This window comes from Meriones unguiculatus, chromosome 14, assembly GCF_030254825.1.
Source record: "Meriones unguiculatus strain TT.TT164.6M chromosome 14, Bangor_MerUng_6.1, whole genome shotgun sequence".
Classification (NCBI taxonomy): Eukaryota; Metazoa; Chordata; class Mammalia; order Rodentia; family Muridae; genus Meriones; species Meriones unguiculatus.
In genome coordinates, this window is record NC_083361.1 from 4,016,790 (window position 1) to 4,031,702 (window position 14,913).

Below are 14,913 nucleotides of genomic sequence, written 5' to 3' on the forward strand. Positions count from 1 at the left end.
TCCCTTAAAGACTCCCTTCTTGGTGAAGAGGCAGGTTTAGTGAGCATCGTGGCACATGCCTGTAATGCCAGAACATGGGAAGTGCAGGCGGGACGATCAAGAGTACAACACACAGCAAGTGTGAGACAGGCCTGGGCCACACGAGGCCCCATCTCAGACTGGAGGAAACGTTCAGGTTTGACAGATAAATGGATAGCTCCAATGTGAGATGAGTGAGCGAGATTTTCACAGGAGAATCCAGATACTGGGCATATGATGGGCTCTAGAAAATTCAACTCTTCTGCATGTTTAGAATTAAAATTGTCAAGGGCGGGCACGGTGGTGCGCGTCTCTAATCCCAGCACTTGGGGGGCAGAGGCAGGAGGACGACTGGGAGTCTGAGGCCAGCCTGGGCCACATAGAGCGTTCCAGGACAGCCAGATCTCCATAGGGAGAGCCATCTCCAAAACAGAAAAAAAAAAAAAAAAAAAAGAATCAAATGTGGGCGAGGGTGCCAGGGCTCCTCTGTCAAGTGTGGGTGAGGGTGCCAGGGCTCCTCTGTCAAGTGTGGGCGAGGGTGCCAGGCCTCCTGGAGTCTGGGAAGGGTGAGAGGGTCACACTGCATCTGGACAGTGGATGGAGTGCCTCCAGTGAGCCCGGAACCCCTGCAGGCCCTGGGTTTTAACAGGGCGCTTATCCAGTTGGCATACATTTCCTTGGCTGCACACAGCCCCGTGAAGACCTTGGGATATCCCCCTCTGCTCTGGAAGCCGCCGTTGGGACTGCTCTGCCCCACCCTGAGACACATGGGCCTTTTGTCTGGGTCTCCTGGGTTGTCTGCCGCTCAGTGGCTGAAGAATGTCACAGCCACCCCAGCCAAGCAGGGTGTGGCTTGTGCCTATTAGCTCAACGCTCGGAAGGTTGAAGCAGGAGGCTTGCTACGAGTTTGGGGCCAGCCTCAACTACAAACCAGTCCAAGCTAGTCTGAGCTGTCTCAAAAAAAAAAAAAGAAAAAGAAAAAGAAAAAGGAAGGAAAGAAGCCTGGGGGGGGGAGGGGAGTCCTTGGCGTTCCTGGAGAGTTTTGAGGTCCGTGGTGATCAGGTAGGATCTCCGAGTCAGGTGTCACAGGATTGAAACATCAGCACCCACTGCTGTCCCAGCTGGAGCAGCTTTATGTCTCGTCTTTCTCCATGCCAGAGGTCAGAGCATGGCTCCCTGGTGCCCGGCAGCATGCGGATAGCCCAGCCAGACATGGTCTCTTCAGCCCCTACTGCGGGGGACAGGTGAGGCTGCAGGTTGGCTCTGGGCAGAGCCCCGCTGAGCAAGCCCCCTGCTCCAGCTTTTCTTCCTGGGCTATCCCCGCCCCTTGGGCCCCTCCTCAGTGACCAACGCCCACTATGACCCTCGACCTCCTGGAACGTGTCCATCCCAGGCTGGCTCGACTTTTAGATGGAGCAGGCGAGAGCCCGCTGGGGGTCCTCAGCGCCCCAGAGCCCCTTCTTCGACTGCAGAGGACGCAGGGGGTGTGGCAGGTCCCAGAGCTGGATGTTCAGCATGCCAAGGCCTTTCTGGAGCTGTGGCCGCTGGGGGTGAGTACCCCGAGCTGGGGTCACTTCTGACCTTCCCCATGCCGGCCTGGATAACAACACAAGCCAGGCTTACCCAAAACTGAGGAGTTTGTCTAGGAAACGGTTTATACAGCCCAGGATGGTCCCCAACTCCCTGTGTGGCAGAGGCTGACCTTAAATTCCTGACCCTCTCGTCTTTCCATCCCCTCCCTGAGTACAGAGACTACAAGTGTGGTGTGTGTGTGTGTGTGTGTGTGTGTGTAAGATGGCATATGCAGCTGGGGACTGAACCCAAGGCTTCGAGCTTTCGGGGAGGGCATTCCACCACCTGAGGGAATTCTGCAGGCCTGTCCTGTGGTGGCATCACAAACAGGCGTTTGTCCTTCCAGCAGCCAGGCACCCAGCAGGAGGCCAGCAGCCCGGGGGCGTCAGGGCTGGCTGTTGTGCCGGTCTCTGAGTTAGTCTCACCTGGGGTGCATCCCAGGCAGGAAGAAGAGAGGCGCCGCGTGCCTTTGACCGGAGGAAGTCACACGGCAAGGGCCAGGGAGCACACTTTACAAGCTCACTTGGGAGTTATACAGGACTGAGGACCTGTGCCCGAGCCAGCAGCACTATGCAACCAGGATATCGTGGAACACATCATCCTCCTGCCTCAGCTCCCCAGTGCTGGAAGGACAGTTGACAACCCCCAAGCCCAGATGTCAGTCTCTATTATTTCCTATAGCTCAGTATACTAATGCCTTGAACAAGACATTCCACAGGGGCGTACCTGGTGGCAATGCCTGTCTTATCATTAAAGAGTCAGTCTCAGGAATATCATGAGTTCAAGGACAGTTTTGGCTACTTAGTGAGTTCAAAGCCAGCCTGGGCTACATTGAGACCCTGTCAAAGTGTTAATTAATTAATTGATATTAATAAATTCTTCAGGGAAATGTAAGATAAATTCAGAGAGGACAGGCAGCAGGGATTAGCAGGCCATCGCTGCCCCCTCAGGCGGGCACTATGCTTGGGATGGTAAAGATGGCTGTGGGTGCTATATCCCACTCGCCTAACAGCCCCAGTAAAGATGTCTGGAGCCAGGGATGTGGCTCAGTGATGAGCAGCATTTCTTACCCAGTGAGCAAACATCCCTGGGTTTACGTCCTTGCAAAAGAGGGGGCTAGCTTTTTCCAAAGGATTCTCTCAAAAGCAGATGTGGAGCACATCTGTAATCCCAGCACTCAGGGAGGCAGAGGCAGGCAGAGCTCTGTGTGTTTGAGGCCAGCCTCGTCTACAAAGCAAGTCCAGGACAGCCAAGGCCACACAGAGAAACCCAGCCTGGAAAAACAAAGGAGCAAACAAATAAACAAAAAAAAAAGAATTCTCTCAAGCTAAGTGTGTGGAATGTGCCTGTAATCCCAGGATCTGGGAGACTGAAGGACAAGAATTAGGAATTTGAGGCTAAACCTGTGCTGTGTAGTGAAACCCTGTTTGGGGGCTTGGGCGAAGAGGAAAGATTTTTAGAGCAAAAATGGTACTGGGGATGTGGCTCAGGGGCCTAAGGCTTTCATGTGAAAAGATCCTGGGTTCAATCCTCAGAAGAGTGGCGGGGGGGGGGGGGCGGGCGAGCCCACGAACAAACACAGATCGAAAGTCGCCAGCAAAAATCCCACGGCAGATGCTCATGAGTTAGGCTTAGGCAACCAACCAGGCAGCAGCCATCCTACTGGTGGTCTATTCCTGGCCTCACTCCCTAGGGTCCCACCCACAGGAACTGAGAGAGGGGCTCCCTAAAGCAGCGATTCTCAACCTGTGGGCTGCAGCCCCTTTGGGGGTACAACTTTTCACAGGGGTCGCAGATCAGATGTTTGGAATACAATTCACAACGGTAGCAGAATTACAGCTACGGAGTAGTAACAAAAATGATGTTATGGTTGGGGTCACCACACCATGGGGGAACTCTATTAAAGGGCCGCAGCGTTAGGAAGGTGGAGAACCCCTGTCCCAAGGGACAGTGGCACCAGGAAGAGCCTTCTGCACGTGACTGCGGCGAGCTGACTTTTGCCCCACCCCTCCTCTCCAGAGCTTCCTGGTCGTAGGACACGGTCCTAGCCAGGTCTTGACGCTGAAGGCGGGACCCTCGTCAGCAGACATCAACACCTATCCGATTCGGAAGGTTCCAGGAGGTGAGGTACCTCTCTCGGGTTCTCAGTCGTCCACACAGCAAATGGCTCCAGAGCTGTGGATCCTCAATATCAAGGGATATTTGATCCTCAAATATCAAGGGATATTTGATCCTCAAATATCCCTTGAGTCTCTCCAGTCCCACCTGCCTCCCTCACTTAGTCTGAGCAGCCTCTTCTCTCTCCTCGGGCGTCTCTGCAGCTTCCCTTTCCTTGCAATCCATGCCGAGCGAAGCAAGCAGGTCTTTTCTCACACGGATTCCACGTTGCCCATCCCTGCCCCAACCACGGAGAGGGCTGCTAACATCCTTACTACAAAGCTCCGCGGTCATCAGTGGCCGCGGTGGCGCTGCCTGGTTCCGCTTGCTCGCGCGCTCGCTGCTGGCCCTCACTGCTAGGCCGTGTCCCTGTTCCCAGGGCGTTGGTACTGTCCTTCCTGCTGAGTGTTCTTCCTCCAGAGGTCGACTGGCTCTCCAGCCTTGACAGCCTCCAGGAAAAGGATCAAGAATTCAAGGTCTAGCCAGGCGCATGCCTGTGATCCCAGCACTCAGGGAGGCAGAGGCAGGGGGATCCCTATGAGTTCCAGGCCAGCCTGGTCTACAGAGGGAATCTAGGACAGCCAGGGCTACACAGAGAAACCCTGTCTCAAAAAAAAAAAAAGAAAAGAAAAAAAAAATTCAAGATCTGGGGTGGAGTGATGGGTCCATGGACACTGTTCCAGAGGCCCCCAAGTTGGGATCCCAGCACCCATGTCAGATGGCTCAAACCCCCCTGTAACCACAGTCCCAGGGAATCCAGTGCCCTTTTCTTGCCTCTGTGGGCACAAATGCAGTACACAGACAGATGCAGGCAAAACACCCCTACACATAAATACAATTTTAAAACAGAATTTTTTAAAATAAGAATTGAAGTCTAGCCTGGGCTACAAATAAACATCAGGGCTGGCTTGGGTTACATAGCAAAACCCTGTCTCAAAAAGAACAAAGACAAAAGGAAGAAACGTAGGCCTGGCTTGGTGGCGCAGGACCGTATTCTCAAGCAGAAAGATGGCCACAAGTTTTGAGGCCAACCTGGTCTACATAGTGGGCTGCAGGCCAGCATATCTCAGAGGACCCGAGGGTCAGCCAAAGAGACCAAGCGTCCCGGGTATGCAGGGGCCACCTGCAGGCTCTGTCCGGCCTTCCTCATCCATGGCCAAGAATGCAGGCTCCCAGGGCCTCCGGCTCTGTCCCGTCAGGACCCAGAGGCGATCTCCTCCCCTCCCAACACGGCAGCTGTGCCTCTCCTCCTCTTCCTCTTTTTTATGGTTTTTCAAGTCAGGGTTTCTCTCTGTAGCCCCGGCTGTCCTGGAACTCACTCTGTAGACCAGGCTGGCCTACCAGAAACAGTGAGACCCTGTCTCAACAAAACCAAACATCCTGAAGACATTTTTGAGGACTCCTATTTGCTCCTATTTGGTGTCAGACCGGGGATGCAAACATCAAGAGAGGAAATGGTGTCAGCTCCCGGGGATGGAAACTTCGCATCTCTGAGGGAGGAGTGCAGGGGTGAAGAGATTCCCTGCTGAGGTGGGGGTGGGCGGGAGGGGTGTGGGGAGGCTGAGTCACAGGGGTACGGTGGAGGTGGCCAGTGGCCAGCCCTGTAACCTCTCCTCTTCCTCTCCCCAGGTGTAGCCCTGGAATCCTCCAACCTCTTCATGCCAGACCTTCCCCACCTCCTGGCCTTTCTGGCAGCCAGCAGGTACGGGTCATCTGGCAGAGGGGCAGTGGGGGCCCTTCCCTGAGGTAGCCCATCCATACCAAGGTTTCCCTTCATCCTCAGGGACGTTTTGCCAAGGACACTGCTCTTGCCCACTCCAGCAGTAGGGCCTGGAGACGTGCACTCAGGTGGGCACTCACTGCCGAGGGCACGGAGAGGTCAGCTTGCTGGCCTTTCGGGTCCAGAGAGGCTGACTCTAAAGGACCAGATAACTGGATGTGAAAAGAGATGAAGCTGGGAGTGGGGCAGCTAGGAAATGAAGCAGTGGTGGGTGGTGGTGGCACACACCCGTGATCCCAGCACTCGGGAGGCTGAGGCAGGCGGAGCTCTGTGAGTTCGAGGCCAGCCTGGTCTACATCGTGAGTTCCAGGACAGCCAGGGCTACCCAGAGAAACCCTGTTTTTAAAAAACATAAAAAGGAAGAAAAAGAAGAGACAGAGAAGGAGGGGTAGGAGGAGAGGCAGGAGCAGGAGGCAAGGGCAGCAACAAAGTCGGGAGGGGATGAGATCACCTCTGGGTCCTAACAGGACAGAGCCACAAGCAAGCCGTGGGAGCTGAGAGGCCTGCATCCTTGGTCCTGAGTGAGGAGGGCTGGGGACGAAGCCTCCCGGTGCCCCCTGCACTCCGGGGACACTCTGGCTTGTGCTGGCCCTCAGATCCTCTGCGACTTGGCCGCGTCCAGGTGGACACCTCAGGGAGGGTGCTGTCTGTAGTGAACCAGCTCTACCTGGAGACCCATGGAAGCTGGGGAGCAGAGCAGCCGCCACAGCAAACGGAGCCAGAGACTCACCAGATACACAGTCTAGGTCAGCTGGGCGGGGCCTGGGTACCCAGAGGGATGAGGGAATGGATGCTACTGAACTTAGAGCCCCAGCCTGCTTCTCACATCCAGCCCCCAGGAATCCCACCCCACACCGGGTCTCCTGGGTGGAAGAGCCACCGAAACCGGAAGTTCACCTTGCTGGACAGGAAGTGCATCATCCTGACCTACAGGAGCGCCATCCTGGAGCCCAAGTGCGCTTTCTTAGGCCTGCTCTAGCTCATGTGGTGGAAGAGGAGGAGGAAGTGAGCAATGAAAACTACAGAGATGAGGAGGAAGGCCGCGAGGATTTGCTCACCGCCCACATCCGTGCTCTGGCCAGGGCCAGGAGCAGCTATGTAGCCAGGCAGTACCGATGCCTTCAGGCACGCCTCGTCTCAGATTCTGGAAATCCCTACAAGCCCGGGGACCCGGCCACCGAGCTGCTTCAGGATGTGCGCCAGCTCCTCACTGACCTCCAGAACTACCTGGCAAAAGACCCCGACGTCAGAGCTGTCTTTGGGAACAGGGGACCTAGGGCTCCTCAGGACCAGGATCTTGGTAATGGGAAATGGAGGGAAAGTAACCGAGGTTTGGGGGGACCACGACTCGGCCTAGTGTGTGTTCACATCCACATTTCTGACTCCCCATGAGCAAGCACGCTCTTGCGTGGCCACTGCTTCTCCGTTCCACGCAGCAGGTGCATTGCCGGCTAGGACCCCGCCCCCATCCCTGGCTGTGTTCATGCACTCCCCCAGCCCCCTAACCCAGTCCACACTTGTAGGAGACAGGGCGACTGGGGAACAGGGCGGGTCGCGACGGTGTCGTTGTCCTCAATGCCGCAGGCCCTGCCGTGGAGGTGGCCCTGTGTCGGGCGGTTCTGGAGCCCCTGAAGCCCGCCCTGTGGACCAAACTCCGAACTCTCAGAGCCCAGGAGCTGCGGAGGCTGCGCCGGCGCCAGATAGCCCTGCGGGCGGGGGCGGGGCCCGAGGGGCACGGCCCCGCCCCCGCCCTGCGGAGCCGGATCCACGCGCGCCTGGCGCACTTGCACTCCGCGTGCGCCCCGCGCCGCAAGGTGGCGCTGCTGCTGGCGGTGTGCAGCGACGTTTACGCGGGCCTGGCTGGCGGCGAGAAGGAAGGTAAAGGATCTCTGGACCTAGAGTGGTTTAACGGTGGGAACCCACGTCCAGGGGAAGGGTGGCCCCCTCTGGTGGCAGGCCCGGGGATCCGGAGGCCCGTGTCTGTGTGCACCCCTGCCAAGCGTGTGGCCTGTCCTGTGGCTTCCCTAGAGCCCCTGGGGGCGGACGCCTTTTTGCCCGCCCTGACGGAGGAGCTGATCTGGAGTCCACACATTGGGGAGACGCAGCTGGATGTGGAGTTCCTTATGGAGCTCTTAGATCCGGAGTCGCTGCGGGGAGAAGGTGAGCTCCTGCCCCCGGGATGCCCAGACACTGGGAGGGAGGCACCCTCGGCGACCCCCAGCCCCCTGGGCCTCCGAAGCCCACAGGGGCCATGATGATCTCGCCTTCTCTCCCCCAGCGGGGTACTACCTCACCACGTGGTTTGGGGCTCTCTACCACATCGCTCACTACCAGCCAGAGGCTGGCCGCGCGCCCCAGGGGCTCAGCTCGGAGGCCCGGGACTCCCTGCGCCAGTGGCACCGAAGGAGGACACTGCACCAGCAGACCCAGGCCACAGCTCAGGTGACCAACCTGTGCGAGATTCAGCGCAAAGGCGGGCTGGGATGCGTCGCCCGGCTGACAGCCTCTCATCTCTCCCCACAGGCCCACCTGCCCTTTGAGGAGCCATGGGCAACAGGGGACCAGTAATGATTGGAGCCTTCACTTCCGAACCTTTGGCCCACTCCTCTGCTTAAGCAAGATGCCCGAGGCATCGGGGTCAGCACGGAGGGTGGGACAGGGAAGGGGCCCTGCCTTTCACACTGGCTGTTCCTACTTAGAGCAAGACCTTTTCGGCACTCTTCCTTCCCCTCCTTCTGGTCTGCCCAGGAGTTAGCTCAGTGGAGATCTCCCCAGCAAATGTAACCCCCCAAACAGTATTACAACGACAGCCCTGTCACCTGAATCTCTTTGGGGCATGTCGATCCCGACCCCATCAGTGACACAGGGAGACTTTACCTGGTTAAGATTTGTTTTATTTGGTTTTTAGAGACAGGGTTTCTCTGTGTAGTCCTGGCAGTCCTGGACTCACTGTATAGACCAGGTTGGTCTAAACCCACAGAGATCCACCTGCCTCTGCCTCCCAGGTGCGGGGATTAAAGGTCTGAGCCACCACCGCCTGGCTAGTCAAGATATCAAATAACAACCTGTCAGGACCTGAGATGGGAGTTTATTCTGGATGCTTCTGCCCTCTGTGTAGTCAAGAAGATGGCAGAGGTATGGCCATGTCCTGAGCCTGGGCCCCCAGCTACGCAGCGAAACGAGGTGGGGGAATTACTTGAGGCCAGGAACACGAGGACGCCGTGGCACTGAAACAGTAGGTGTTCAGGAAGCACTGGAACAGGTTTTTTATCAGCCTTGAAAACATGGGTGCCCTAGTCTATGGGACCCATCGACGTTACCTTATTTGGCAAAAGTGTTTGTGCAGCCATTATAATAATTAATTATTATTATATTGTTGTTGTTTTTTTTTTGTTTGTTCAAGGCAGGGTTTCTCTGTGTAGCCTGGCTGTCCTGGAACTCGCTGTGTAGACCAGGCTGGCCTCAAACTAAGAGATCAGCCTGTCTCTGCCTCTGCCTCCCAAGTGCTGGGATCAAAGATATGAGCTGACCTGGCCCAGCTTGTACAGCCATTATTAAAGATAGTAAAGTGAGGGATAGAGGCCAGGGGATTGTGTCTGTGGCTCCAAGAATATTCACAGGATATGGGACACAAGGAGAACTGATGGGAACAAGAAAGAGAGTAAAGACAAGCCTCAAGATGTGGAAACCATAAGACACTGGGCAGCTTGGGCAAAGGCTCCTCCCCCAACACCCTCAGAAGTCATGTGACTCCGCAGACACCCTGGTTTTTGTGAGATAGTGATGTCGGAACTCTGGCCTTCAAGCCAGTGTGATGGAGCAGTGTGATCCCAGCACTCAGGGAGGCAGAAGCAGGTGGATCTCAGTGAGTTGGAGGCTAGCCTGGTCTACAGTGAGTCCAGGACAGCTAAGGCCACACAGAACCCAAAACCACAACAAAACCCAAAAAACTCTGACCTTCAGAATTATGAGCAAATAAATTCCTGCTGTCTTAAGACGCCAAGGTGGTCACTACTAATAATTATAAAATGTAAAAGTGTGTTTACTGGGAATGGTGCAGGCCTGTAATCGCACCGCTTAGGAGGTAGGCGTAGGAGGACCAAGAGATGGAGGCCAGCCTGGGACACCTGAGGCCCTGCCTGACTCAGTAATGATGCTCTCACCTATAAGTCACCAGTAAAGGCTGTGGGTATGGCTCAGCACAACAGCCTGGAGTCAAGCACTGAGGAGCTGGAGTGTGGCCTGCGGTTAAGTGTTTGCCTTGCGTGCTTGAGGCTCTAGGTTTTACCACCATACACGCACACACGCATGCATACATGTGCACACTGTAAGTGAGGCTTGGAGCGCTAGGCCAGCAGTTAAGAGCACTGGATTCAATTCCCAGCGCCAGTAACTCCAGTTCCGGGGCCTCTAATACCCTCTTCCAGACTCCACTAGTACCAGACACAGATGTGATACACAGGCATACATGCAGGCGAAACGCCCAGACACATAAGAACCTTAAATATTTTTAAAATACAAGGGAAGCCATCCTAAATTGGGCAGTGTGCACCTTAGGTTGGTAAAATACCCGAGTGTTTCCCTCCGAGTGTTTCCCTGAGCCACATGACCCTTCCTAACAAATGAACTCGGTGGAGCACTCGTAGGAATCGGGACGCCCACTGGCCAGATAGACAGCTTATAACCTGACACTCCAGCAGCAGCAGGAGCTGGCCTGTGGAACCAAGCCCCGCCATTTGTGGGATGGGCGGCCCCTCCAGGTAGATCATGTCAGGATTGGGTTAAATTATAGGACAGCTATCTTACTGGCTGTGGAATTTCGTGATGCATGTGTGGGAAGCCTCCACTCAACTGGGGTCATGAGTGTGTGAATTGTGTGGGAGTGGGAAAAACGTTGAGTGGTTCTTCTTTCCAAGAGGAGATTTCTCTGCGTAGCCCGGGCTGCCCTGGAACTCTGTAGACTAGGCTGGCCTCGAACTCACAGACCCACCTGCCTCTACTCCCGAGTGCTGGGATTAAGGCTTGCGCTGGCCCTTCTTTTGTTTCATAGAAAAATGAGAAAAATCTTCATGCAGACAGACTGGACATGATGCATGAAATAGAGCAGAAGAAAAGGCAGTCAAAGAAAAAATAAATTGGACTGCATCTGTTTTCATTACTTGTTCCTTTGGTAACACTACGGCCAAAAGCAACGTGAGGAAGGAAGGGTTTGTTTTGGCTTACGGTTCTAGAAGAGTCCACAGTGGTACATGAGGCATGGCATCAGGCAGCCAGAGCAGGAAGCTGAGCAGTCACGTCCTCACCCACCCACAGAAAGCACGGAGGACTGGGAGGACAGGTCATGAAAGTCTCAGATCCTTTCCTCAATGACATACTTCCCCCAATGAGGCCCCACCTCACAAAGGCCCCGTAACTTCCCCAAACAGTGCCAGCAAGCCGGCCAAGTGTTCAGGTACCTGTGCCTGTGGGGGGGCATCTCTCATTCAAACCACCACAGCCTCGGTATTTAAAACTTCTAAAGAGGTACGCTTATCAGCTACCGCAGCGTTTAGAGAGCTGAGGCAGGAGGATTCCCTCAAGTGCTAAGCCAGCCTGGGCTACGTTTTAAGACCACATCTCCAAACCCCAACTAGGCTAGGGAGAAGGCCTGGTAGGTAAAGTGTTGTGGCAAGCATGAGGACTGGGTTCAGGGCCTTGGACACCCTGTACTGAGGTAGGGGCAGGCTGTGGGGGTGGGGGTGGGGGTCAGGGGGCAGCTGACTCACTGGGCGGCCAGTCTCATCAGAACAGCAAACTTCAGTGAGAGAGACCTTGTCTCAAAAAAACAACCACGGAAGCTAGAGATGGCTCAGTGGCTAAGAGCACTGTCTGCTCTCTTGCAGAGGACCCAGGTTCAACTCCCAGCACCTACATGGCCGCTGACCACCTTCTGTCACTCCAGTTCCAGGGGATACAACACCCTCTTCCAACCTCCGTGGGTGCCAGGCACACACATGTATACAGGCAAGCAAAGCACTCACATAAACAAATTAAATGTGGTGCTGGCAAAAAAAAAAAAAAAAAAATGCAACGGCTGGAGAGGTGGTTTTGCAGTTAAGGGCGCTGTCTGCTCTCCCAGAGGTCCCAAGTTCATTCCCAGCAATCGCATGGCAGTTCATGACCGTTGGTAATGGAATCTGATGCCCTCTTCTGGTGTGGAGGAAGACAGCACTCATATACATAAAATAACTTTAAAACCAAACCAAACCAAGTGAGTAAAGTCGTCTCCTTCCAAGCCTGACGAGTTGGGGTTGAGGCCTGGAGCCCACATGGTGGAAGGGAAAGAATTGCGTCCTGGTCCTCTGACCTGTGTCCACACACCAGACAGGCATACGTAAGCACACACAGATACAAATAAGGCTGCCAAGTGGTGGCCGTACACACTTAATCCCAGCACTCAGGGAGGCAGAGGCAGGCGGATCTCTGAGCTGGAGGCCAACCTGGTCTACAGAATGAGTTCCAGGACAGCCAGGGTGACACAGAGAGACCCTATCTCAAAAACAGGGTGTGCGTGTGGGGGAGGGGTAACATAGAAAAAGTGTTGAAGAACATAGCAATGTCAACCTGCACAGCAGACATATATGCACATAAACATACACCAGAGACAGACAGACAGACAGCACAATATAAACGGACAGGGTAGGGCGCAGCTGCTAATCCCAGACCTTGAAAAGCTAAGGCAAGAAGCCAGTTTGGGGCTACACAGTAAAACCCTGACTCAATGAAGCAAGCAAGGAAGAAAACAGAATGCGTGAATGTGTGTTTACATTTTGGTCCACAGTTTCGGAATAATGACCCTGACCTACTTCCTGGGGTGATAGGTCACAACGACACAGGAGACTCTGAGTGATAAATCGACCGTACAAAGAATTCGCCAATAAACTTGCTTAGGAAATACTAAGCTGCACACGGTAGGGCTCAGCTAAACCAGTGCTGCCTCTAAATCGTCTTGGAGACAGAAATCGAACTAACCAGACTCTGTGAGAAACTGTAGGGAAAATGTTGTGCCTTGGGCATAACTGCAGTTCAGGCTTGCTGAGGACATATTTCTGTTAAGATTTGTTCGCTAAGATTGCCGCCAACTAGGCTCCATTCCCATCTCAAGGAACATGCCTCTACCTGGCTGTTCAAAGGGGCTGGTGGCGCTGGCCAGCCGCCACCTAAGCTCCAGCCCGCCATGGAGTCCTGGCTCTCGTCAGGAAGAGGTAATTCTGCCAGGCAGGCAGTGTGCCCTGGGTAACGCAACTCAAAGGCAACAATGCTGGTATGCTTCCACAGCAGCTGTCACAGTAACTTTGCTGTGTGAATCTCCCACCTGTCCCAAATGGCCAGACCGGCAGTCTGCTGTCTGTTTAATAGCTCAGTGTAATTTGGGGGTGGGACCGTGATGAGACGTGCAGTTGACAGCATATGTGAAACGGTAAAGCCTAAATCCTGTGTTGTCCGTTCCGAACCTCCAGTCCATGTGTGGCTGGTTTTGCACCATTAATTTTTTTTTCCCTTATTCTCCTGAGCGGCGTAAATTGGGGGAATTTAACCTGGTGCTTCAGCAAGGCCCTGCCTCTCTGCACAGGTTGTGTTCCTTGCCCTAGGGGACAAGGAATGCCCCACAGGAGGCCGGAAGAATCTGAACCGACGGGTTTTTCTGGGCTTTCCCACCCAGTCTGTTAGAAATCCTGTTCGTGCAGCCTTCATAAAACCTCAGAAGGTTTTACACGCTGGGAGAGCTTCCAAACAGCTAAGTTTCCTGGGGGGCGTGGCTCAGCAGTAGTCCCCTTGCCCAGCAGGTGGCTTGTGATTAGGTTCAACCACACACACACACACACACACACACACACACACACTCGTAGCCAAATATACTCCTGGTCAGTCAGTTTGACGGAGTCCACGGTCACCGGAGAAGTGGCCCGGATCAGCCCGGCCTGTGGGCACGCTAGGGGATTATCTTGACTGTCAATAGGGCACCATTCCTTAGGCAAAGCCCCCAGGGCTGTATAGGAGAGCAAGCCAAGCCTGAGCCCATGGGAGCCAGCGAGCAGTACTCTTCCACTGTTTCTGCTCGAGTTCCTGATCTCCTCATGACCGACTATGTTCCTGTAAGGGAAAGGAACCCTCCCCCGCCCCTCCCCCAGCTCATTGGTGTGTTTTGTCTCAGCAAAAGAGAACAGATGGAACCCCTGATTTCTACACTGTACTTTTTTTCTATCACTGAAGTCAAAATATCCAACAGATACAGATTAAGGGAGGAAAGCTTGATTTGGGCTCAGCATTACAGAGTGGTCCACCCGCTCGTGGCCAGAAGGCATGCAGGAGCCCCTCAGTTCATAGAGGTTCACGTGTGTAGCAGAGGCAGACAAGGCAGGGAGCAGGGACAAAGTCCAGGTGGCCTGCCCCCAGCGGCCCTCGTCCCTCACGTCGGCCTCAGCTTCCAAAGCATCCACCAGCCAGGGAACAAGGGCCCCATGACAGGAGCTATTGCAGGCTGACCGGGTCTCATGGGCAGTCCACCGGGAACACAAAAGCGTGTAGCCTGTGTGTGGCGTGTCACTGACTGGCACTGAAGTGAGGAAGCCAACTCAGGACTGAGCCCTTGATCTGTAAGACCTGACACTATACCCGCAGAAAGCCTGTAACCCCAGCACTCAGGGAGGCAACAGGAGGCAGATCTCTGTGAGTGTGAGGCCAGCCTGGTCTACAGGTGAGTCCAGGATGGCCAGGGCTGCCCCACGCGTTCAGGAGGCAGAGGTAGGGGAGTATCTGTGAGTTCAAAATGAGCCTGTCCACATAAAGAACCCTGTGTCAGCCTGTCATACATAAACAAAACCAAACGGAAGACAAACCTGAGAGCAACGGGAAACCTGTTCGGAGCTCTCTGCCCCGACACTGCCAGGAGAAAGAAGGTTTTGATAGATGCATGAAATAATTAAATGTTTTTTTATGTTATTATCTTACACACAATAGGTGTTTTGCCTGCATGAAGATCTGTGTATGGCCTGTGTACCTGGTGCCCGAGGAAGCCAGGAGAGTGTACAGAATCCTGGAAATGGAGTTAGAGGTGCTGGGAGTTGAACCTGGGTCCTCTGGAAAGGCAGTCGGTGAGCCATCTGAGGGGCTGAGCCATCTCCCTCCCGTCCTTAAATACTTACTGATTTGTTTACGGCAGTGTAGAGCTGTTTACGGACTCCCTGCCTTGTACATGTGTGCAGGAGCTCTGCCCCTGAGCTATGCCAGCAGGACTCCAGCAAGCTGTCTGCTGTGGAGCCAGAGCCCCGGTCAGGGGGCGGGGTTCTATTATTACTTTTATTTTTCGTGTTATTGAGTGTGCATGTGTGCGTAGGAGGGGTGGT

General features: G+C 54.6%; 1 protein-coding gene across 2 annotated transcripts; it reads left to right on the top strand.

Moving 5' to 3' along the window:
* The first annotated feature begins 815 nt into the window (after positions 1-815).
* Positions 816-9,525, top strand: Rinl (Ras and Rab interactor like). 2 transcript variants are annotated; one of them, XM_021643979.2, is made up of 11 exons: positions 817-1,262; positions 1,412-1,568; positions 3,610-3,712; positions 5,377-5,449; positions 5,531-5,595; positions 6,124-6,273; positions 6,360-6,827; positions 7,112-7,405; positions 7,556-7,687; positions 7,806-7,969; positions 8,051-9,525. In XM_021643979.2, the coding sequence occupies exons 1-11, from the start codon at positions 1,153-1,155 to the stop codon at positions 8,093-8,095; spliced, it is 1,761 nt and encodes a 586-aa protein (XP_021499654.2). In that variant the 5' UTR covers positions 817-1,152; the 3' UTR covers positions 8,096-9,525. The 2 variants fall into 2 exon arrangements, with proteins under 2 accessions (XP_060222549.1, XP_021499654.2); XM_060366566.1 differs by lacking the exon at positions 5,531-5,595 and having other exon boundaries at positions 816-1,262; positions 6,124-6,827.
* Positions 9,526-14,913: the final 5,388 nt, after the last annotated feature.